The sequence below is a fragment of the Ambystoma mexicanum genome, chromosome 3q, assembly GCF_040938575.1.
Source record: "Ambystoma mexicanum isolate Mex_15411 chromosome 3q, UKY_AmexF1_1, whole genome shotgun sequence".
Taxonomy (NCBI): domain Eukaryota; kingdom Metazoa; phylum Chordata; class Amphibia; order Caudata; family Ambystomatidae; genus Ambystoma; species Ambystoma mexicanum.
Genome location: NC_090926.1, coordinates 886,910,862 through 886,936,859, shown reverse-complemented (window position 1 = coordinate 886,936,859; position 25,998 = coordinate 886,910,862). Strand labels below are relative to the sequence as shown.

The following is a 25,998-nucleotide window of genomic DNA, read 5'->3' as shown; positions in this document are numbered from 1 at the left end:
ACCACAGTACCTTAGGATAGAAGAATATTGTTGTGCTGGATGCTCCGCGATGTTGCAGCTCTTATGACTGAAGGCAGTACAATGGACGGGATCTCTCAGCAGCAGTCTTGAGGGAGGACCTGGGGCATGACTTTAAACAACTTCTTGGTTCACTCTGCGGTTTTGGCGCCTTTTCTGCAGCACCAAGAAAGGATGTGGATCGCCCGGCCAATCTTCTTTGCTTCCTGATATGCTCTGATTAGGGGGTCTGGGCGAGCTGAATGTGATCTCTGGGGTGTCCTTGAGGGCTCAGCAATGATTTGGGCAGATTCTGCCTTTCCACGACGATGCACTCAAAATGGGCAGCAGGCCTCCTGGTATTGGGGTTCTTCAGATCTGGAAACTCCTAGGCCCTATGGACAGGGCTCAATTCAAAGTTCGTCTTGGGACTGGTTGTTCCCACCAGCCAAAGGGAAGGAGACGTCCTCTTTGGAGCTTCTCTGTCACACAGGAAACAGGAAAATCATAGAATGGAGAGTGTTGCTGTGCCGTGGGTTTGTACTTTGAAAAACAGGGTGGGTTAATATTATTCCGTAACCTCCCCTTTGTTAACCCAACATTATTGCAATAAATGCTTCGGTTTGTATCACATCTAGTCCTATTGTCTAAACAGATGGGACACCTGAGGTAAGAAAAAAGACACAAAGTCTATGTAAAAAGTACAAAATAGTTTTGTAGTAACAGCATAAAACAGAGGAATGTTTGTGGTCATTGGAGGCATAAACAAAAAAAGCAAACGAAGAAAAACACACACCTTACACATTCATGTTCATTGGTCACACGACATGTAAGTTTGTAATCTGAGCGGTGGTGTGGGGTAGAAGGGGAAGCATGCATAGAAGGAAATTGAATGATTAGCAAAGGTAGTGAGGAAAAAGCGTAGATTAGTGATAGCAGCAAAAGTGAGACAGTCATTCCTGCCGTAACAGAGTGCTAAGAGCAAATAATTAGGCTAAACACAATTTGTGCAGATTAGGTTTGGGAGTGTCACTTTGTTACTCCCAGTTGAAGTCTAAGTTGAGAATGCCGACAAAATCCTGATGCCATTTTTTCTCGGATGTGGCTTCGTTTTCCGAGGCTCGAGTTTGCCAGAAAATAGGGCCAGGACAGCAGTGGTCACTTCACGGTATTGCAAAGCCTCTTTGTATCACAGCTCTACAGCTGGAACAGGTAAGTATTTAAAACAGTACTTGTGGGCTGTATTCAATCTGTGGGCTATACCATTTCGTATAGGCTGCAGATTGACCAATCACGATTGTGAAACACCCGCTAGGATGTTCTAAAAGGAATTTGCGCCCCACATAACCTAGTAGATTTCAATTGTTGAAGGAAAATTATCAGTAGAATACAGGGACTGAGTAGGAGTGTGATGAATTTATTTATACTCTCAGTAGTGTCGACATGGTCTTATCTGAATTTAATGGATAGCTCCATGTAAATATCTTGAATGTCGCAGGTTATGGTCATAAGGGAAAAGGCTAGTGGTGCATGGCTTCGGAGATCATGCCCAAAATTCCTACATTCCAATAATCTCATTGACCTTTGTCTTTGTTTACAAAGACTACTACTAATATGGTAGTGCAATACATTATGTTAGGAAGTTGACCAGGATTTGCTCCCAACCCCTAAACCTATAGTACTTTAAACATTAACAAGCAGACAAAGCAGGTCCCTAATTATAAAAAAAAAAAAACACTCCAACTTTTGGCCTTGCAAATGTACTATTCAGATTACATCTCATTGATGGGGGAAGCAGGATATCTGCTGCCTTTCACTCAGTTAAAAGCTTGGCTATATTTCACGTAAATTAGTCTGTCAACAGACAGTATGCATGTTGTGTTCCGTCAGGAAGGATTATACATAGTCCTCATCAATTGAGTGTCAGTCTTTTATTAGGTGCAATTAAGCAACTATCTTATTGTTTGTGTCAATTTTCTGATTGCCAGGCATTCATGTGGATTTCTGCAACAATTCTCGGTCTGCCATTGCAGCATGCACAACAATATGAATAGGTTTTTCTTTATAGTAACAAGGCCAAAAACTATATTTTAACAATTGTATGTATATATTCTCTTCTGCCCAGGGTCTGGACAGCCATGTCTTTGCGGTATCCACTACTTAAGTGAGGCAGCACTGTAGTAAGAATTCCTGCAGCAGGCCCAAGGCTATATTTGGGTTTACCAGTAATATGCACAAACCCTTGGTGCCTGCCATTCTGTGAGATGAACCTCATTCACTGAAAGACTGCTCGTCTTGTAGCCATTATATTTGCTCAAAGGATCTCCGGACCCCAAACTTTGTGTCTGAGCTCTACATTGTATTTATAAGAGATGAAGTGGGGTTCCGCAGACACTCAGCTCATTTATCCCTAATATGCATTCACCATTCCATTTAAATAAACAAATCGACCTTTCCTTTCTCTCGTCGAAATTCTCATTGCAGTCTTGCTGAGCCTTACTGTATTTGTATACACCTGATGCCATTATGTTTTTCATCAATAGATGGGCACAAGAATGTACTTATGTAGGAACGCATTAGAGCAAGTTCAGAAACAAATGCATAAGGGATGTGGATGGGACAGGGAAAGTAGATAGGGAGGAGAATAAAAGTTGGGTAAAGCAAAGTGAGGAGAAACAGAACTAAAATAATTCATCATGAGAACAAGCAAAAGTACATCAAGTAAAAAACTGCACTGGGAAAGTACATGAAACAAGTGTGTTGCACCAGCCCTGTATTTCATTTAAAAACAGCACCTAAAGAAGCAGTTTCTGGTGGCATTATTAGTAATTGGCACTAACCACAGGATTCTGTTGATTAACCAGAGTCTCTATAAAGGCAGTATTATCTATATTACTTGCTCCATAGCATCCTGTATCTTCTAGTCCAAAAACGTTCATAACGTCCGTCTGGCATACAAGAGTTGTCAGTGACCAAAGACCCTTCGGCGGCAACAATCTCATTGCTGGGCTGTCATAAAACTACAATTAAAGTAGAGTTGTTGCATCCTCCCTATTGTGTCCCTGAAAATATAAAGAAAATGTTTTGAAATTAAACTAATTGTCTTTCTGTTCTTTCCAATCCCATATAGGCTCACAAAATGGCCTGGCCGTTCCTAGAACCAGTAGATCCGGTTGATGCACCAGATTATTATGGTGTTATAAAAGAACCTATGGGTAAGAATTTGTTTTGGTCAACCTACAATGTGAAATCCCATGATTGCATTTGACATCTAGAAATCATTCTGCAAATGTAATTGTGCCTTTAACTGACTTTGTAGATCTCTTATGTACTAGAACAATTATTGACCAGCCAAGTGTGTAATAGCAAGTGAAAACTGTTTCCATTCAACAACTGTGTGTAGAAGGTCTGTCACCTTTTATCTAGATTCGCAAAAGATACTTTGTCAGTTTGCTGACTTTTACCTCAAATGTTCTGATTACTGTTTGTGTATTGTTTTGTATCTTGAACTGAAAGACGTTACTTCTCCATTTATGTTTCATCTCACGGCTATCTCATTATCTGTGTAAAGAAGCTGCAGTGCTGAAAGCAAAGCTGGAGGGGATATCTACATTTTTCAGAGAGTTCCATAGTTTAATGTTGGTTACTGTAGGGGAGGCATGGTATCACAAGTATGACACTGACACGCAAGGTACAATTTGTAAAACCTTAGTTTTTGGATTTGGAAAAACTCATACTTTGCCCTATAACTAGTCTAGTATGAAGTAGTCTTGACCATCATATTATAAATAAAGTAGTCCTAGTTGTGTCTGTCAAATCAAAATGGCCTATACTACCAAAAACCTAATGCAGGTTGACACACTCTGGCTCAGGTTTTCAACACACAAGAACAGTTCAAAACGTGGTTTTAGGCCTGCCTGGCCTTCCACGTGAAAGTCTTTTTCCTGTCTTTAAAACAAAGTTAACCATAAGGTTCACTCCCGCCCTCCGTTGGGCACAGACCTCTTCAAAACAAAAGTTGCAGTTGGTTCCCCTCTGTCGGGCTCAGACCTTTCACATAAAGTTCAACAATACTTGTGGCTCCCTTCCCTAAACTTATTACACTTCGGGTCTCCCTCAGTCAGGCTCAGACCGTTTTTGGATATCGAATGCTTTTGAATGTGCATGGCTTTCTTTTAACAGACCTCCGCAGGACCACTTTTTGCTCTCCTTTTCTCTCGGGGTTCATTTTGATCACTTTGCTTTTACAGTTCATTCACTTTATCGCTACAACCTATTCACCTTTTGCTGATACTTTCAAGTGAGCTGCTTCCTTTCGCCGGACCACTCGGTTACTCCGTATCGCTGGTTTCACAGCTGTCTTTACTACAAAGTTCATTCACAGGTCTGCCTTTCTTCGCGTCTCATCCACACATGTGCACCCTTCACTTGCGATATAGTTTTGTAGCCTCAATCTTTCTCTAGCACACACAATCGTTTGCCAACTCACCGGCCGTGTGCGTTTCTTTCTTTTCTAATACTCCAGTCAAGGTTAGTACCACAGGCTTGGCCTTGCCTCCCCAACTATATCATTCACCCGTGAGGGTCGCTTGCATACTTGAAACACAATGCAGCCTTCTGCGTTGGAACTTGGCCTTCTCCACTTGTCTTTCAGTCTTTTGGAGGCAACAATCTCTAGTAGGGAACTCCTGCCGTTCTCAACCCGCTGCTCTCGTCCCTTGGTCCGTTGCTCTGCTCAAGTAGGTTCACCTTTTTCCCCCCGGAAGTTCTGCTCTTACTTGTGTTACACCTTGCCCAGTGTGTCTCTGTGTTCCACCTTTTATCCGTGTGAGGAGAGCTAATTGGTATCAGGTGTATGCACTTAGACAAGTGCCTGACTTTGCTTTACCCGATTTGCAGGACATGTCCAGTGCGATGTATACGAGTTAGTCTTGTTACTCAGTGACCTTCTTCCTCAGCCTAGTGTTTGTGTAAAAAGGGGAGGTGGGAGTTGGGACATCAGATAATCGTAAAAAATAGGATGGGTTAGGTGTACCAAAAAAAGGGGGAGAATGCCATGTCTCACCAACGGCTGCCTCACCCCCACTCCCCGAAGACCCCTCAGCCAGGTGATCCTCCCGCACTAGTCCACCCCCAAGGACTGGATCCAAAAGCGATGGCCGTGTCCTGGCCACCTGGATGACAAGTCCCTGAGGAGCAGTGGTTGAGACACACTTTGGTTTCTCATAGGACACTGTCAAAAGCAGTCTTTAGATCTATGAACATGGAAGACATGCATGTTCTAAAGTACTAAATATTTCTCCATTAGGAGTTGCAAACTTTGCTCAGTAGTACTTATGCCCACCTGGAAACCAGCCTGGAGATGGTTTATAAGACATTGCTCATGCTTCCCGTCCCCTTTGCTCCATCCTTTTGTGGGTCCCTAACATGGGGACAGTACCGGAAACTGTGGCAGTGAAAGATTTTGCTTTCCTTTTAAATTTAGTATAGAATGTGGGGGGCATGGCCTCAGCGGTGGAAATGCCCCACTGAGGCCCCGCCCTCCCACGCCTTACCTCAGTCCCTTTTTCTGCATAGACGGTGTTGGAGCTGGCAGCCAGCGCAGAGACTTTTTAGCTTTCTGCTTGCTCCTCGTTTTTTGTTTCTTCAATCTTATTTAATTTCCCTTTCGTGCCTCGCCTCACCTGCCTCGGCACAAGTCGGCTGCAGGAGGATTCACGAGCTGTGCCTCGTGCACTTCTCGTTCCCAGCCTCGTACCCCCATGCACATTGTCTTGGGTGTTTGGGGCCCCGACCACCGATGGGATGGCTTGCAACGTTCAGTCACAGGGCATTGAAGAATAGATTGTTGCAGTGGAGGGAGATCTTCCACACTTTTCTGCCCCACGTTAAGGACTTTGTCTGCAGGACCTCTTGCAAGACAAGGTAGGCCCACTGTTCAGCATGGCTCCACAGCGCAGCGACTCCTTCCCCAGGGTTCCCACAGAAAGGGGTTCCACAGATTCAGGTTCTGGCAGGCCCGAGACCTCCAAGGCTACCAGCTCCCAAGCAGAGGAGCCCAGGAGCCCTACCGGACTGTTCTCTTGGGGGCGATCAAGTTCGTCATCTTCTCCCCAAGGGTAAGGGATCATCAAGTGCCACCTCCAAACGTTTGTCCTTGGAACGATCCAGCATGGCTGCCATCTAGTCTACCGGAGCTCCCTCCGAGGTCGTGAGTCAGGGCGTTACTACTGCCCGCCATCTGGCCAAGGGCTCAGTGCCTACCAGAGTGATCTGAGGTCGACTCTTCTGCTGCGGTTGCAAGACCCAAGGTATATCTTCCCAAGTCTGGGGCCTCTCGTGGCTCATTGCCTATGTGCCCCTCCCCCCGCACTCTCCCCAAACCCCTACTCAGGGAGTGACGCACTGCTTCAAAATGGCAGAAGAGCACGTGGCAGAGTCTGCAGGCTGGCGGCCATCTTGGATCCAACTCGGGGCCCAACCGTACTCTCGCCCATTGGGCCCTGCAGGAAGACCCCAGTCCTTTTCCATCTGGAAACGGCAGCGTATTGTACGGTAAAAGCATTTGGTCTCCTCAGGGGTACATCTACCCATTGCTACACGCCTTGGCCGCTTTGACCAGGAGCAGACACCCAGCGCCTTGGTGAGCCGAGCCCCTAGGGAACCGCTGGAAAGCGAGGACCGTTTCTTCGAGCACTTCCTCTTCATCATGCGGTCCCCTCAGATGAAGGGGCTCCTGAAGGATATAGTGAAGGAGGCGATCCCGCAGGTGGCGCCTCCCCGGATGCCTTCTCTGGGTCCTTTCCCATTCCTCCAGCCCTGCTGGTCCCTCATGCGATCCAGGCCCTGCCAGTTGTTCAGAACCCTCCAACACCTCGTGTACCACCAATGCCTCCCCCTCAACAGCCGTTGGACCAGTCTAATATGTTAAAAGCATAGCCAGGTATCTAAGCGTCCGATTTTTTTCAAATGGGACTGAAGTGTGGTGCTGTAGGGCGGGGCTTCGACTGGGTGTTCCCACGTCCGAGGCCACGCCATGCACTATACTAAATATAAATGGGAAGCTCAATTGTTCACTGCCAAAGGCTCCCGTCCCCATGTTGGGGAACTCCCACAAGGATGGGGGAAAAGATACAGGGGACGGATACAGATACAGCTCAGGAAGTCTTCATTCTATTAAAGACAAGGAGGCGAGCATTATGCTTTACTTTCTTTAATACTGCCATATCAGCATTTCAACCATATTTTCCGAAACTGAAACATTTGTGCTCTTTTTTCCAACTTTAAAGAAAAAATGCATAACATTTGAGAGGTTTTGAAGTTCCATAGTCAAGGTCTCATCCAAAACTACACCCCCCCATGATCCTCTGGGGCTTAGTAGTCCTGACCTCTCCTCCTCCACCTATCCTGGCTCAGGTTCCAGTATAAGAACCCGCCATCTTAAATATCTTCCTCTTTATTTTGTCTCAGGTGTAACATAAGCTTTAAACTGTCCTTCAATTCAACTCGACGAAGAACGAACTGGAACGGTCTGTTGAACTGTAACTGGTTAGATCTCCCGGACCACTCGAGCAAACTTCCTCGAATCATCTATTTCCACTTTTTATTCAAGTCGTCTCCTACAATAGATGGAGAATAAATCGTGAGGGTGGTAAAATACTATCTGTTTATCGGGTGGTATATAATGCTCGCCTTCTTGTCTTTAATAGAATGAGGACTTCCTGAGCTGTAAGTGTGGGCAATCTTTATTTTATGACAAGACAGGAGGCTCGCATTATGCTTGTTCAAAGCTCGCCACCACTGCATTTGTTATATCAGATACAGGCTTGAAATAAAAGGTCTTAAACGTTGACTCAGAAGACCAATCCGCCGATTTCATTATATCTTGCAGTGATACCCCGGCAGTAAACGCTTTAGACGTCATAGCACCCCTTGCAGAATGCGCACCAAATACGGACAGGTCTATCTGTTACGCTCACCTGGTATCCATGAGGACGCCACCCAGCCCTAGTTGGATGATTTGCTCTCTTGAACCCTCTCCCGGTCCCTTGGTAAGGCCTCTGGTTAAAGATGGGTCTACAATATAGGAGAGCTGGATTCAATACCAGATTGTCTTTGTTTTCCCACCTCCCTTGGCCTCAACTCCTTCCTCCCCCGTGAGCCTTCTCCTTACCTTAATATTGTAAAGGGTGGATTCTCCATCCTGCTCCTCATGGCAGGGGCACGTAGATGTGGGGGGCGAGCCGCGACCAAGTTACTTCACTGGTGCAAGCCCCCCTGTGGGAATCCAGGCCTGCTGGGACTCCGTAGGTTTGCTGCTTTACAGTCTTCATATGCAGTTCTTATGTTCCTCTTAGTTCGAATAATAATGTATTGCTTCTTTCCTTTTAGGTATGGAAAGGTATTTTGGTGTTGTCATGCAGTTTGAAGATGAGCATGGGCCGGTAGGTGAAAGCGCGGTGTGCGCGATGCTGTCCGGTGAGTAATGCGCGGTGTGCGTCACTGTTTCGCCTTTTATATTGCTAACCTGTGTCTTTTCTCTCCGTGCAGGTTGCGATGTTCCTCGCCGAGAGCCGTAATGTTCCAGCAATGATACTGACCAGGAGATGACTACCCAGGTAAGAAATGTGTGGCTTTCTTCATTCGGGAGGAAACGTGAGTAAACGCTTACTAATGCTGTTTTTCTTTCTCCTCTTTTCAGGTTATGTTATTTCAGGACGCATGCGGTGCCGGATGATGGAGTTCGTACCTTCAGGTGAGTGGAACTGAAGTCAGCGGTGGATTGAAGACCGGATACTGTTCCAGGTAAGTTTCGTAGTGTTCTTTCTCTCTCTGCAGGTCCTTGGTTTCAGGTAAGCTGGCATCAAAGAACTGGACACGGTGAGCGTTAAGCTGCCCACAGCAGAATAGCGCAATGCATGTTCTGCTGTTTGGGTGCAGTTTAAATAGTTTCAGGTAAAGTAGTCCAGGTGTAAAATAGTCCCAGGCCTGCCACACCCACCGTAGTCCAGGTAAAGTAGTCTCAGGCCTGCCACACCCACAAGACTAGACCGCAGAGCTCAGTTCCTTATAACTGAGCTATATGTGTGTCTCCATGTTAAATAGTCCCAAGTAAATAGTCCCATTCTAATGTTGGTCTTCATGATGGTTATGAGCCTGGCGCCAAAGGTGCCAGGACTGACTCCAAGAGAGTCTTGGATGAGGTTTTGAGGCCTTTGACCTGGCCCTAACTGGAAGGCTGACTTGCCAGTGAGGGCCAGGGGCAAGGGTCATGACACTATCCCTGCCCACTGCATCACTTTGCGCACCCATCTAGCGATCGTCGCCGCTGCTACTGCATGGTAAGGCTTCCTGCACGCTATACGCAATTGGGTCACCCCTCGTGGTCTAAACTGCACTGCAACGCTTTCATAATCCTTAATGCATTGAGCAACACATAACTTCTTATTCCCCTTAAAATAGGGATATGAAATGACTCGGGAGTCTGTTTTAGTTCTCTTTGCTATGTTAAATGCTACTCCTTCTGGATAAAAAAATCTTCCTATCGATTTCCAGCGCTTTAACATCTGATACTCTTCGGCATGCCGCAAGGCACAATAACATCGCCAGCTTGCCTGATAACTGTGATCGTGAAATATTTTCGTTTGCTGGCCAGTTAAGGAAAAGATCAAAAACTACTCTTAACATCCCATAACACCGCGTACTTCGGCTGCGGAGGCTTCCTCATCTTTATGCCTCTCAGCAATCGCAGGACTGCGGGGTGTTCCCCCCACTGCGATCCCGTCAACTTTCTCGTGACCTGCTGAGATTGCTGATCTGAACACTCCTACAGTTCTAAACGCACTTCCTTCTTGGAATTTAGCTGCTAGGAAGTTAAGAACCTGCACTTCAGGGGCTGAAACGGGATCCACATGCTGGTCTGCGCACCACAGAGACCAGGCCTTCCATGCGCTCCTATAGCTCCTAATGGTGGAAGGCGCCCAGGAGTCCTTGATGTAGTCTGCAGCGAGCTACAAAATTCCTGGCAACGCCCATTTTCTCCTGAAATCCTGCAGATCATCAATTGGAGCTTGCCGGATATTATCAGATGGTGTGTCTGGCCGGTTGGTCCTAGAAGAATGTCTGGCTGATGCTGAACTATCCTCGGAAAATCCGAAGAAAGTTCCATCGCTACTGGAAACCAGGGCTGTGACTTCCAGAGCGGTAGCACCATCACGAGCTCGACCTGTTCCCTGCGCACTTTCGCTAGTGCTCTCGTGATCATGATAAATGGTGGGAAGGCATAATGGAGAGCTCTGTGCCATGTCTGTAGGAAGGCATCAGTACCAGCTGCACCCGGGTCTATCCTCCAGCTGAAGTACTTCTGCGTCTGAGCATTCAATCTGGACGCAAATAGATCTATTTGTACTGGGCCCCAGTCTTCTTGTATCTTCCCGAACACTCACGGGTGTAGTCTCCAATCGCTGTAATATATCAGATACCTTGAATTCCAATCTGCCACTTCGTTGAGACTCCCGGGTAGATACTATGCTGACACCGCAATCTGCTGTTGGAGGCAATAATGCCAGAGATCTTTCGTGAACTCCGCTAGCAACCTCGACTTTGTTCCTCCTAACTTGTTTATGTAACGTACTGCTGAAATATTGTCAATTTTGAGCAGTACACAGCATCTCGCCTTGTCTTTCGTGAAGGCGTGCACTGCAAAGGAACCTGCCAATAATTCGAGGCAGTTGATATGCAGGTGCAATTCCTGTTCTGACCATTTCCCTCTTGTTTCTATGTGCTCGCACCTGGCTCCCCATCCTGACCTGCTTGCGTCTGATTCTATAACTAGGTCTGGGCCGTCTCCAAATATTGCTCGCCCGTTCCAAGCGTCCGTATTCTGGAGCCACCAGTGGAGTTCTGGAAGTGCTTCGCTGTCTAAGGTCACCAGTTGGTGATACCCTACTCCTCCTTGTAAATGTCTGATTTTGAGACGTTGGACAGTGGACCAGAAAAATGTTGCTGAGAAAACCTGGCCCCCCCTTGCCAATCTCGCTCTATCGTGTTTTTCTGCGCTAAGCTGCATAGTTCGCTGTGCAATAGCGTTGCTTCGAGGGGATTGGTTCCTCTGACGTATTCCACATCTATGACAGGTAATCACCACAGCTGTGGTGCTTGGGAAAATTTTCTGCATCGATGACGTCGATACTGTCCTTGAGAGCCTCCATCGAGCCGACGTCACCGGATGTTCTAAGTAGGATGCACGACGCCCGTAGCCTCAGTTCTGTTTTTTCCACAGACGTGTTCGCTTCGGAGATCTCGGCGCGCCTCGGTTCTTCTGTTCTATCGGTTCTTCGAACTTGGTGTTTTGTAGAAGAAATCATGTCTTCGTCTTCTACCCCGCGGTCGGGATTCAAGAAGTGTCGGGACTGCGGTTCCAAGATGTCACTTACGGACCCGCACGACGTCTGCCTCTGGTGCCTCAGCGAGGACCACGCCACCGATGACTGTGACAATTTCCAGTCGTTAATGTCGAAGGCCTTGCGGGAGCGGAAGAAGAAGCTTTCTGTAGGTAGGGTTTCCAAACCCCGAAAGTCGAAATCCGCTAGGCTTTCGACCGACGATTCGAGGGGCGACTCTCCGCATCGTCGGCGTAAGTCCTGGGGGGTCTCGGTCCCAGAGTGTTTCCCGCCATTCCTCTGCCTCCTCGAGGCACTCACGGAAGCGCCGTCACTGGTCGCCTTCCATGTCCTCGTCCGAGGACTCCGCCAGACGGCAGGTTGCTTGTCCCAACAAGCATTCCTCTCCTGTGGAATGGGACGCATTTCGTAAGGAGATGATGGTGATTTTCAAATCGCAGGGCTCCTTTCTGTCCGCGCCTTCACGAGAAGCCGGCAGGGAACGCGCTCGGGCTACTGCTGGCAAGCCTTCGGGTTCGGGCGGTCGGCGCAATCATCGGGTGCCTTTGAGGTCCCGATCGGACATGGTGGATCGCTCTAGCCATGCCCACTCCAGCTCCAGGTCCCGGTCTTCGACACCCTCAAGACCGTCGGAGCCTGTGCCTGTGAGGTCTTCTAAGAAGACATCGGTGCCATCAGCGCCAAAGCCGTTGAAGGACACGCTCAGGGCACCACCCTCGAGGCCTATGTTGAAGCCATCGGCGCCACGCTCTGCGTCAACGCCGATTCCGTCGACGCCTTTTGTGGAGGCTTTACCAGAGGTACCCCGTGCATCGGTGGAAACTTTGCGGAAGGCCCTGAAGAAGTCAGTGAGGCCTGTATTTGAACCTTCTAATGTGCCCTCATCCAGGCATTTATTCCAGCCTCTGGATTAGATCTCTGAGGTGGATGAAGGGTCTGATGAAGGTTTGGTTCCTGATGGGGTTCCTGACAAACTCTTGTCTGGTCATTGTTAGGCAGAAACCTTTGCAGTTCCCTTAGGGACCACTGCAAAAGATTTAAGACTACAGGTGTTGGCAGTAAACCCACTTGGTAGCAGTCCGCACCACCCAGATTTACCTGGTAGCTGTGGCTGAGCAGTCAGACTTCCCTCAAGAAGAGTTAGGCAGTATGCAAAGTATACTCAATAGGCACTCAGATACAATAATACAAGCAAACACTGACCAGAGCTTTGGTATCAAAGTATATAATTATTTATTTAAAAACACACAGTTGAAACGCTCCAGCACTCTTAATGTAAAATATTCTTAACACAGTTACTATTATGATATATACACCCCTTTTTCCCTATTAGGAAATCACAGTAAAACACCACTTATTTTCATACAGAGGTGAGCGCTTAACTAGATTGCACTCTAATAAGTTTGTGAAAAAGGGAGGGAAAAAGACAGAATATGAAGAGGTACACCACTCTACGATTCCAGAACACTGTTAGCAAGGCAGAGAGCAAAAAGTCACTGGTGAGCCAAAGTCCAAAGGCTGGAGCCACTCTTAGAGAGAGCAGAGCACAAATGCGCCCAAGATCGCACAGTTACACTAGGCTTAGAAAGTCTTGCAGAGGGTTCAGAAAAGAGTTTAGAGAGGCTTAGAAAAGTTTAGCCAAGGTGTCCCAGGCTAACCCAGGTTCGAAAGCCGGGGGCTAAATCTACCCCGTACAGTCGGTAGCAAGGGAAGCCAGGCGGGACACAGTACCTTAAGTGGGAAGGATCCTCCAGCGGTGGCAGTTGTTCCTGGTAGTGGGTGCAAGTTGCGTCGTCGTCCAGGGGAAGAGAAGATCTCGACTTGGAGGAACGATGAAGGTCGTTGCACTACCAGGGCAGAAACCAGCCGCGGAGTTTTCCGGTTAAAGGTGGTACCTTTGTCTCGCGGTCGTGGTAAAACGTGGTATCCGGTTGCCGGGGTGCTTGGCACGGGCAAGGCGGCCACGAGATACATCGGGAAAGCGAAAAGACGGTGAAACTGGTTATCCCCACAGTCAAAGGAAGAAGACTCTCCGGCGGGAGATCACCTCTGTCGTTGGGAAAAGTGATGAGGCAGTCCAGCAGGGCTCCACCGGTGGTGGTGTCGTGGCAGGTCGGCCCAGCTTCTCCCTCGTCGGATTCTTAGGTCCTGTGGCGACTTCTGAAGTTCCAGTCCCCAAAGCCCTGCTTTTATGCAGCAAACCCCCATTCACTCAGCCTAACTGTCACTCAAACATGCTAAGTGGTGAGCCGGCCGGCTCACCACTTGGGCCAATCAGGACGGAGTGCGACTTGAGTTGCCTAGGCAACTCAGTCCAGGGTGCCTAAATTCCCCTCCACCCCTCCTAAGTACCCAAGACACAGTGGCACCACTTTGGAGGGCTTCTGTGGAAAAGCCTGCCAAAAAGTGGAACAAAGGGCTCGGTTGGAGTCACAGAAGAGAACACACACGCCATTTTAGAATCAAGTTTTGGCAAAAAATACCAACCGGAGAATTAATATTAATTAAATAAACCGGCGATATGTTCGAGGCTACCGTAAATAATTAAATATAGTAGCCTAAAACAATGGGAAATCCCATAGGAAAATATTTGCGGTTGAATATAAAAAGTAGTATCCACTGCCACCAGCCAAAACTCGATCAGGGGGGACGGAGACGTGCCCTCTCGACTAACAGACCCTGGGGCAATTGAATTTCCCCAGCCAGTACGTCCACAATATGATGGTTTGTACTGGTTCTGTTCAGAATTTGAGACTAGTAAAGTCAATGGTGACTTTACATGCCCTAGGGTGACAGTAGTCAGTCCCAGGGTATGGAGTCTATACTGGGGGGTCACTATGACACCCCTGTGTCACTGCACTGAGGGTGCTGTGTAACACATATCACAAAAACACATGAAGCCCTATGGAGTAAAAGACCCCATAGCCCATTAAACACTTCTAGATTCAAAGAAACACACTCAAATCATATCCAAGAGTGAGGGTAAAAGAGTCTCACTCTTGGCAGGAGAAAAAAATAAACCCCAAAAATCCAGCAAAGCTGCTGGGGGACTCACTAGGTTAGGAAATTCAGCCTAAACAGAGAATTCTCCCTAACAGTCATAGCCAGTTGGAAGACCTGCGTCAGTCTTTGCACGACGCCAGTGGTCTGGACACCTCTCCGGAGGTTGAGTTCGGTAGGCCTGAGCCTGGCACACACGCAGAGTCTTCATACCGGCGTCTCATGTGGAGGGTGACGGAGTACTTGGGGTGGTCTCCGCCACCAGTGGATTTTCTGCAGGATGACCTGACTGATATCCTTGACCAAGGTCCACCCACTGACCCAGTGCTGCCATTTCATATGACTTTATAGAGCAGGGTGGCAGCGGCTTGGACTGCTCCGGAGAGTCTCCCGGCAGTGAGCAAGTCGTTGCCGAAAAAATACCGTCCAGCCAGTAACAACCCCTGATACTTGACCACGCACCCCATTCCGGAGAGTTTGGTGGTGCAGGAGGCCACGGCCCCAGCAAAGCAGGCGTCGTACCCTACCATCCCTCCTGAAAGGGACCACAAACGTTTTGATGGCTGTGCGAAGAAAGTGTTTTCTTCAGGGGGGTATGGCTTTACAGGCAGCCAACTCCGTGTGTGCCTTAGCACGTGTTGGGGAGAATTCTCATTTCATGGCTAATTTTCCTTACCTAGGGAGTGCCTCAGCAGCTTTGCTGGATCTCTGGAGTTATTTCTTTCCACTTGGTAAGAGTGTGAGCTTTTCCCCCACTCTTACCCATGTTTTGCTATGTGTCTTTTACTGGTTTTTATGAATGTGGGCTCTGGAGTACACCACTTCAGTGGTCCCCTTCTTTTGTGTGTTACACAGCACCTTTAGTGCAGTGACACACGGATGTCGTTCAGACTTCCCACCGACTCCATTTCTGAGGATGACTACTGTCCCCCAGAAAAGCGTAAAGTTGCTATTAACTCGTATCCCTTTTTATCTGTACCTCCTAGAGCATTTAACATTTAACATTTTAACATTTAGACTTGGTTGGTGGCAGTGGTATCTACCCTAACATTTCTACTGCAATTATATTAGATAAACGTGGTGCTGTTCTTGGTTATTATATTAGCCTCGAACATAAACCCGCTTGACCAAATCGTCTTTCTGTTGGCTCTGGTTGGGTTTATTTGCCATTTCTTTTTGTTAAAGTCCTTCTTGTGTTTTACTTTACGCGGCAAACTAGGTTTGTCTTCTTTGTTCACTGTCTTTTGGTGGGCTTCTGCCAAGAAGCCCTCCTCTAGGTGCCTGGGTGTGTAGGTGGGCTGAATGTGAGGGAGGGGTGTAGTCACCCCTTGCACAGGGTATCCTAGGAAACCCAAGTCACACTTTTTTAATGATTGGCTGAGGCGGTTGTCCGGACTGGACAACCCCCCTGCTGTCGATTGACAGCCAGGCTGTGTGAATGGGGGGTTTTCGCATAAAAGGCAGGTCTCTTGGACTGGAAGTCAGAGTCGCCACTGGAACTACAAGGAACCGAAGAGAAGCGGAGGAGAGATAGACTGCTGCAACTATCCCGTACCGGTGAAGCCCTGCTGCAGTCCTAAGCCATCTACCCTTCAACGACTAAGAGAAGATCCAGTCCGGAGTTGTCTTCCCTTGAGTCTGGTGGGGATAACCAGCTCGTCGTCTTCAGTCAAGGAATCCCTTTGTGGTCGAAATCGCTGCACACTGATGTAGTGGTCCAGATAGCCACCTGAAGAGCCTCTCCTGTTTTTAAGGAGCGCATCTTTTATTCTGTGTCGCTGCTGCCTGCCTCATCCCTGTGTGGTGCAGACCCCCTTCAGACGATGTCCTTCTCGACAAAGCTCCAGGAATCGTGGGTCTGCGGGAAACCAACAGGAACAACTGCCAGGGCACCAGCTGCACCTCGGTCGCCCTCGATCGCCCAGGATCTTCTGTGGTGGGCCGTCGAAGGCCATCTGATGAAGGGGGCGGCTCCATTTTGGCTACCCTGGCCGGAGGTAACGAAGGTGACGGACGCGTCCCTCACAGGATGGGGAGCTCATGCCAACGAGTTGACAGTCAGCGGTCGTTGGTCTCCATCGGAGTCCAGACTCCATATCAATCTGTTGGAGCTGAGGGCCATCAGACTAGCCGTGAAGGCTTTTATGCCGTCTGTGCCGGGGAAGGATGTCCTGATTCTGACGGACAATACAGTGGCCATGCACTACCTCAACAAAAAGAGGGGGGCAGGGCCTCTCCCTCTGTGCAGATGTCAGGCTGAGATCCTGGTGTCTGCAGAAGCTGCTGAGCCCCCGACAATCCACCCAAAATGTGGCACTCTGAGCTGATACTATAAACTGCTCAGTTTACCTCACTTCCAGGGGAAAGGGGGAAGGGACAAATTAACAAACACCAGGATGGAAGCTAAGACTAGCTGGTTCTTCACCTGTGGTAAAACATAAACATATAGTACACCTTGTTATTCATGAGGCACTATACTAACCTTAAGTATCAATATCCTTTACCAAATAAAGTAAAAACCATACCTGGAACTTCTCTACAAAATGCCCAGAGAAGTGATAAGCTGACTAGACTTCCTTACTAGTTGACTTGAATCTCAACGATCATTCAGCCTTCTTAGTAGGTCCATGAATGTGAAATTAACTTTGCAGGTAATCTTCTTTAAACTCAAGAAGCTTGAACAAAGTCTTAAGTTCATTAAAAGTAAATGGAAGTTCTAGTGTTTCTGGAAAGTATTTATATTTCTTCTTATTAATTTTCTTTTTAGAGTGTTTTTACTTAAATAAACAGTTCTTGAAACTTGCGTCAAAAATCTCACGTGGAAATCTCTTGAACTCGCATAGGGATCCAAACTGAGTGAAGATCGTTGAAGCGCTGTAGATTAAACCGCAGGAAAAAACCACACGCGCTTATCCAAGGAGCGAGTAAAATCACACGCCCTGAAATCGAACCGCGAGAGAAAAAACCACACGCGCTTTGTCCAAAATGTGAAAACACTCACACGCGCTAAGTCGAAACCACGGGAAAAAATCCACACGCGATTAAACGAAAACACGCACACGCGCTGAAGTTCAACCGCGGGAAATATCCACACGCGCTTAGTCCAAGATGCGAGCACACGCGCTGACGACAAACCGCGGGTAAAAATCAACACGCGCTTAGTCCAAGATGCGATCACACGCACACGCGCTAAAGTCGGAACAGCGGGAAAAATCCACACGCGCTTAATACAAGATGCACACGCGCGGAAATCCAACCGCGGGTAGAAAAAACACACGCACAAGAGTATCACGCGACACCAAAGAGCTCGCGCTAGATACTCAAGCGAAGACTCTCACGCGCAGGCTTCTGTTAACGAAAAAACCACGCGCTTGATAGAAAACGTAGCGTAGCAAAGCCAAACATGCGACAGCAATATAGTTCTTAGTAAATATTTTTCATATGAACTTGAAAATCAGATTAAATCTTCTACAATGACATTATAGAAAGAGTCGAGTTTTAAAAGGACTTATCTTGTGAAGAGTCTTTGAAACTTTTTTCTTTTTGGATAACTCGAAATCTTCTTACTCCTGTTCAGTACCAAAATGAATCTCCGCAAGATTCCTGTTTGCTTTTCCAAATAAGCCGCTCGACCGCTTGAAACTTGAAACCCCTGAACAAGTTAAGCAGGAGCAGCTTAATACGCGACCTCTCAGCTGGGCAAAGACGATGAAAGGCAGTTTAGAATGTTCACTGTCTTCCCTATAAACAATCACCAGCCAATCAGAACTTAGACTGAGGACCTCCATCTTGGCTTGGGGCATTCTCCATAGACTGCAATGAATGTTAAGGGCAAAATTGGCTGTTTTAAAATTAAACTCATAATAACTTCCAAAAACCTTTCTATACTAATTTTCCCCAGACCTAATGTCTCAGAATATGTCACTGTATCCTAACCGTACCTGACAGCAGAGAGGCGATGCAGCTCTGGTTCTGGGACATCCCGCAGGAAATTTCGATCTCGGCAGTTCATCTGGCCGGAGACTGAAACGTGGCGGTGGATGTACTGAGCAGGCAGAGTACGGTCTCTCATGAGTGGGAGCTGGCTCAGGAGATTCTCCTGCAGATCTTCGCCCTTTGGGGGACCCCACAAGTGGATCTCTTCGCCACCAGTGTAAACTGGAAGTTTGAAAGGTTCTGCTCCCAATGCTTTGAGGGCGTTCGTAGTGGAGTGGTCCTTCCCACTACTGTACGCGTTTCCTCCAGTCCCCGTCATTCCACAAGTGCTGCGGAGGTTACAGAGGTTCGGTTCACGAATGATCCTCATTGCTCCGGCATGGGCCAGGAGAACGTGGTACCCGGACCTTCTCGACATGTCCATCTGCCCTCCGCACCGTCTTCCGTACTGAGACGATCTGCTCTCACGGGAGGGGGGGGTCGGGTTCTCCATCCAGAGGTCAAGTCCCTCAACCTTCATGCTTGGCGTCTGAAAGGTTGAGGCATAAGGATTGGGACCTCCCTGAAGACGTGATGGAGGTGTTGCTTTCAGCCAGAAGGCCTGCAACAAAGTCCCTGTACCGTTTCCTTTGGAGAAAGTTCTGCGATTGGTGCAGGGTTAAGAATGTGGATCCTTTTTCATGTGCCATTCCTGTGGTTCTGTCTTTTTTGCTTTCGTTAGCCCACAAGGGCCTGCAAGTGGGTACCATTAAAGGTTACCTGGCGGCGCTGTCCATATTTAAGCGCTCGTCTGAGGAGTGTTCTTACTTTAAGATTCCTTTGATTTCTCAGTTTTTGAAAGGGCTCACTAATGTGTTCCCACCGTCACCTTTCCAGGTGCCCGGTTGGGATTTGAACCTGGTTCTTAAATTCCTAATGGGAGCTCCGTTTGAGCCTTTACATTCTTGCCCTTTGAGACTGTTGACCTTTAAAACTGTATTTTTAGTTGCGGTTACTTCTGCTCGCAGAGTGAGTGAGTTGCAGGCACTATCCGCTAAGCCACCCTTCACGGTGTTCCATAAGGAGAGGGTTGTCCTTAGGGTTTGTCCTTCTTTTCTTCCGAAGGTTGTGTCGGAATTTCATTTAAGCCAGAAGGTCATTCTTCCGGCTTTCTATCCTCCTCTGCATCCTGGTAAGGAAGAGGATAGGCTCCATAGGTTGGATCCTAGGAGAGCGTTAAGCTTCTACATCTCGCGCATGTCCCGGGTCAGAGTGGACGATCAACTCTTTGTAGGATACGCTGGAAGGCGTTTGGGTCAAGCTGTTACTAAGCAGACCTTGTCCAGATGAATTAGCTTGACCATCTCGGAATGCTACCGTCTGGCGGGTAAGGACCCTCCGATAGGCTTGAGGGCCGATTCTACTCTGGGTGTGGCTGCCTCCACTGCTCTGCAGAGAGGTGTCCCATTTCTAACATTTGTGAAGCAGCCACATGGGCCTCTGTCCATACTTTTGACAAACACTACTCCCTGGATTCTATCCATGGGCAAGATGTGGCCTTTGGTAAGGCAGTCCTCTATTCTGCAATTTGATTGGGCATTCTAAAATTCTAAATTCTTTTCCACCTCCATACGTTGGTACTGCTTTGGGAGTCTGTCATAGATGTGGAATACGTCGGAGGAACCAATCCCCTCGAAGAACAAGTTACTGTCATACCTGGTAACGTTCTTTCGATGGGATGTTCCGACAACGTATTCCATATCGAACCCTCCCAGCCTGCCCCTCTACAGAATTTCTTATGCGATTGCAGCTTCCGTTTCCGCAAGACTTTCTGTAGTTCTGGCAGAAGATTGGTGCCACACGTTCTGGGAAATACTACAACTGAGGCTACGGACGTCGTGCGTCCTACTTATAACATCCGGTGACGTTGGCTCGACGGAGGCCTTCGAGGACAGCGTATCGACGTCATCGACGCAGGACGCAGACACTGAATATTTTCCGAAGCAGCACAGCTGTGGTGATTACCTGTCATAGATGTGGAATACGTCGTCGGAACAACCCATCGAAAGAACGTTACCAGGTAAGAAAGTAACTTGTTCTTCTGCGCTTGCCATGTATATGGGATGTGGATCTGATAGTTGGACGGGATTTCCTACAAATTCTAGGTGCAGTCCTGCCACAGGTTGAATCACCCATGCATCTCGCGACAAAGCTCGCCATTTGCTTAAAAATTGGAGAGTTCTCCCTCCTATTCTCGTGTTTCATGTACTCACCGCCAGTGGCATTGGGTTGACAATAAGATCCTCTCTCTCTACGTCCTCTCGGAAATCTGGCTCTGGACGCGAAGAAGGTATCTTGCTGCCCTTCCCAGTATTGAGCACGCTGTCCTTGGGGTCTGCAATGATAGTTGTATCGACCGGACGCTCGACCCCTGTGTCGTCCGGTCCCGGAAAAAACACATCCAGGAAAGATCTTCAAATTGCGCCATCTCTTTTGCGAAAGCTTCGCCAAACAGGAGCCCTTTAGCGTTTTCACCTGCCTCGTAAGAGGCTAGGTCGCTCAACTTCCCGTCTATTTTTTACAGGACTCCTCTCCTTCTCCGCTGATGGGGCACAGTTGGCGTTTCCCAGAAGACACACTGCTTTTTGGGCGCAATTACCAAGAGCAAGGGATCTACCGGGGTTCCTTGTCTTGGGCTTTTTCTGCCAGGTCCATTATCTTCGCTAAAGGACCTGCCATGTCCAAAAGCTTATCCTTGCATCCCCTCCTAGCGCGGTCAACTCCCTTTCTGATGTCACGCGCTGACTTTGTCACAAAAGTGACCATCTTGGGATCTAAATCTGGAGTGTCGGCAAGTTTTCCTGGCAACTCCGGCCTGGGACACTCTGACCTCATGCGAGAACGTTCCTCTTTATCGAGCGGCTTCCGTATATGCTGGGACATGTATGCCGCTACTCTGGGCTATGGGTACCCATTCAGAAGACTTTGGATGTCTGATGGCCTCTGGGTCAAACCTATCAATGATGTTCTCCACTTCCTGAGGGCCGACCTCCTCTTCTAAGTTCCTAGAGGTATCGTTGTCTCCTTCTCCCTCGGGCGAATAGCCCTCATCATGATCCCCTGCATTATTCACCCCAGGGGCAGGGGGTTTGTCCTGGCCTGCTTTTTGCTTCTCCAGGAAGGCTCTCTTTAGCCTGGCGACGGGGTCGCTTATCTCTTCGGGAGCAGTATCCTCCCTTCCGCCTGTGCTCCGTGGGGTCACAGAGTGTTTGCTCTTCCAAGCTACTTTACGCCCCTTAAGGTCAACCTCTTCTGGGGGTGTCTGGCTGACGGCCCTTCATCAGGGCTTTCTGCCCGTCTTTTCCTGGCAGCAAGCTGCTCTTGTTGCTCTGCCATAATTGCCTCCAAAATCTCTAGCCTTTCCGTAATAGGCTTAACACCTAGAGAGACTGCTTGTGTCAGGGAGTCTCCTAGTACTTTTTTAAAACTTTGTGATAGATCTGGCTCTATCTGGGATGGGTTCTCTCCCCCCTCTTCTTCACTCCATTCTGGAGAGGTTGATGGAGTTTGTCCAGGGCTTCTGTAGCTAGCCATCCTATATGTTGGCAGAGCCAACTGCAGGGCTGTCAGCGCTGAGGGGTGGAAGGCTGTAGCAGATGTGTCAAACACTGCTTTTATAAATGTTGTCAGCCTGTCCCACAGGTCTTATCCCCTCTACAAAGCAGAGCTTGAATTCCGTTTCTCCTTGTTAAAAATATATATATATATATATTTTTATTTTTATTTTTTTTAATGTTGTAAATTCACTGAGGAGGCTTCCGTTACTCTCCGCTCTGCGTTCGCAATTAAAATATTGCGCGCAAGCGTTGGAGAGCTCCCAGGGGATGCCGGGAGGTTTTACCGCCTCCCGCTCCCCTGGGTCCTAGAGCTTGCCGCGTTCTCGGCGATGCTTCTATGAGGAGCGGGGCCGGCTGCCTAGTGCGGGTGCGTTCGCTCGTGGCTCCGGCCCCTGCTCCTCCCACAACAGAGAAAAACAAACAAGGATACTCACCTTCACGCACGGCTGCATATGCTGCTTCTATTTTCCTAAATGCGGCCGTCAGGCCTACCTATGCCGTATTGAGGTAAGCACCTCCCCGCCCCATTAATATACAATACACCGCGTAGTGCGCAATATACTAGCGGAGGCAGCAATATAAATAAAAAGGGCATTTCTTATGTTCTAAACGCAACTGCAAGCGTTTCTATGTTCTAAATACACAAATAACACCTCATAAATCCATAAAATGAAATGAAATGTACTCGGCTCAAAATGGCAGCAAAAAGAAAGAGGAAGATATTTAAGATGGAGGGTTCTTATACTGGGACCTGAGCCAGGATAGGTGGAGGATGAGAGGTCAGGACTACTAAGCCCCAGAGGATCATGGGGGGGGGGCGTAGTTTTGGATGAGACCTTGATTATGGAACTTCAAAACCTCTCAAATTTGATGTTTTTTTTTCTTTAAAGCTGGAAAAAAGAGCACAAATGTTTCAGTTTTTTTAAAAAAAAAATGGTTGAAATGCTGATATGGCAGTATTAAAGAAAGTAAAGCATAATGTGAGCCTCCTGTCTTGTGTCTGGCTGACGGCCCTTCATCAGGGCTTTCTGCCCGTCTTTTCCTGGCAGCAAGCTGCTCTCGTTGCTCTGCCATAATTGCCTCTAAATGAGTACTGTGTCACTACGGTGAGTAACTTAAATTTCGCAGTGATTGTCAGCAATATTTTTGGGTGATATCTATGGTGTCTAGAGCAAATTGAAACAGACTTCTGAGCATGGTGTAAGTCATATACGTACTGCACAATAACATGCTGGCAGAGGGAGGGTGGGGAATAGGAATTGCACCCTCTCAACTGCCACCCTCCTCTTAGGATGGACCAGCTCTGGATTGCTACCCGTTAGTCCTCCGACACCCACCTGAGAAAGTTTTCCATCCCATTGTACTGGCCTGGTCACACCAGACAGACGGGGCTCTTACCCCTCATGACAAACTTGGTAACCAAAAGATAATTAAGGCATTGTTGAATTGTGCCAAGGCATTTAAAAGTTATATTTGGCTTCTGGCAAATATCTTTTCTACCCACTGTGGAATACGATTTTGTAATATCTACACAAACAGTTTGGCACTCTTCTTGTGAAAAAAGCACTCTTAAGAATTGCATTAAATGAATGTCAGTAGCGGTGTCTAGGTTACATACTCTACTCAAGCTTATTAGCTGCTGAGTGTACCGCTGAAAGATTGATTGGACTATGCCCTGCATTCATAACTCCTACGCCCATATAATTAAGTATGGGTAAACTCAAATTATTATTTTGTTTCCCAACATTTTCTGCCATGTGTTTTTTGATATATTGTTTTATAGTCCAGGGTCTAAATTATTAGACTCCTTTGCTACAAGTTGGCAATACACACAACTGTTTCATCCAGCTTCTCATTAGTAAATGTTTGAGGTCATTATGATTTGTGTCTGTCGCTTGGCTACCGTGGCGATGTTGTCATGGGATTCTCCCTTTAACTCCGTCAGCAAACTAGCCATGTTGACATGCCTAGTGGTATTATCCCTTTAGTGGTAGCTTACTAATGTTGCCCTTGTTTGGTGATTTGAATACATCTTTGACTTTTGCAAGTTGTTCTTTTGGATTATTTTTTTTTATGTCATGCCACTTAATTCTTGATTTACTTGTTTAAAGTTCTGAAAAGTCTATTGGTAGTAACGCCTTCCCTCATTGAAAATTTAAATTATTTCATCATATAAATTATTTTGTGAAGGGGAGTGGGTTATCTGTAATCCAAATGAGATTTTGATTTGTATTGCATTTATTTCTCATGGCCCATATGACTTCTCTTTTGCTAGTAATCTCAGAATAATTGTTTTTCCTCTCATGCCTGAATAAAAGAGGGGGGTGGTCGGTCATTTTTTCAGAAAAAAAATGTCGAATTCCGTTTTTTAAAATTATATATTTACTTTGGGGTTCGGGATAAAAGAAATGGGTAAAACTCAAAAAAAAGGGCGGGGGAGGTTGGGGGGGGAACCCCCCCATTTAAAAAAAAAATGCATTAAAAAAAAAAAAATTCTCGAAAAAATGACTTTCGACATTATTGGTTTCTACATTATGACTATAAACCAAAGAGGGGATTTGGTCAGTGTGTCATCACTTTCTATTTAGCATATAGGTTTACCGGCTTGTTGTTTTTGCAGTCATCAGCAGCTGGACAGAGCGAGATGTGTAAAAGAAAAAAAGCCTCTAGTATGGTCACACTGTGGCATGGAAAGCAGTGTGAATGTCTAAATAACAGGATTGTAATGACTGTTTGCTGAAATCAAATTAAATCCTAACTCCTAATGTACGCTCAAGCGCTGCTTATACATGCAGTACCCCAACACACAGCCTTGTGGACTCCACTGCAAGATAGTGTCCAGAGAAGAAGTGGCGCCACCCACCAAGAGCCCAACAGTTCTTTTTGCGACACAACAGCGAGCAACACTTTGGAACAAGCTCAGACTCTTGGATTCCAACAGTCATGCAAGATTCAAATGTATCCTGTGAGGAATCTGAGGGCGCCGTCACCCCTTTCCCCAATATATCCTCCTCCCAGGTTTCCAGGGAAAGGCTGTTGCTTTTGGATACTGACCCTGAGGGTGGATATACGAGGATGGATCACTTGGGTGGAAGAGACTTGGGGAGTGGGGATAAGGACCCATTGGGTGAGACATGGTAGCCCCCATTTCCCTTTTGTAAGGAGTCAAATGTAATCCAGGCTTTTGTAGGGTATTACAATCTCCTCCCTATTTCGCTAGAAAAGACTCTCCTAATGCACACCATTCTGGTACTGAGGCGAGGAAGAAACAACACAGAGGCTGACATCCTCTCTTTATTAACACAGACATACACAAACACCACTCTGGTCCTGGGACGAGAAAGGGGTATGCCGAGTACCAAGCTGTTACTCAGTAAAGGAACATTGCCTGCACCTGGGGCACAGGAGGCGGTATAGATGACCCGCTAAGGTGAGGCCGATGAGATTGCCTGTGAGATTGCCTGTGGAGCGCTTGCAGGAAAATTCGGAGGTGAGACCAGGAAGATGCATGCCAGAGGCACCCAGATGCTGCTGAGGAAGCGTAGTGTGGCGGGAGCCTTCGGAATAGCGCCGACAGCAGAACTGGTTTGCTGACTTCCTGGGGTCAGCGGGACTCCTCCGTAAAACCGAAGCGGCAGAGATCCTGGAACCAAGGCGCACTGAACCAGTAGCAGTGACAGCCACAGAGAGCCTGACAACGCAGAGTGCAGCACCTAGAGACCTCATACCCTGTGAGTCAAAGGAGTCTGAATGACTCTGGGACGCTGTGGGGTGAACCGTGTGGTTTCTGCAGGTCACACGGGTTCGCGAGTGAGCAAAGGACCACTGAGGCAGTCTATCCAGCCTGTCCAGTATTGAATCAAAGACTTTAGACAGTACGATAAGCAAAATGCTGAGAAAACTGAATGAAGGGATTTTTGTTGTAAATACCGAATTGTGAATAAGATGAAATTGAAAAGGCCAAGAGAAGGCCAAGGAAAAGTGAAGTTTGGAACTTGTGAAAGCGCCCCGTGAGCATGGTGCACATTCCCAGCAGGAGAGTGGACTGGGAATTTGATGATGATGCA

At 47.4% G+C, this 25,998-nt stretch overlaps 1 protein-coding gene across 6 annotated transcripts in view; it reads left to right on the top strand.

The window, feature by feature from the left end:
• The window catches only part of BPTF (bromodomain PHD finger transcription factor), a 2,119,711-nt gene that overhangs the window by 1,994,111 nt on the left and 99,602 nt on the right, over window positions 1–25,998 (top strand). For all 6 annotated transcript variants that reach the window (XM_069655028.1, XM_069655026.1, XM_069655024.1 and 3 more), the window contains one exon: window positions 3,128–3,212. In XM_069655028.1, coding sequence (XP_069511129.1) covers window positions 3,128–3,212 — 85 coding nt within the window. The remainder of the gene's footprint in view (window positions 1–3,127; window positions 3,213–25,998) is intronic.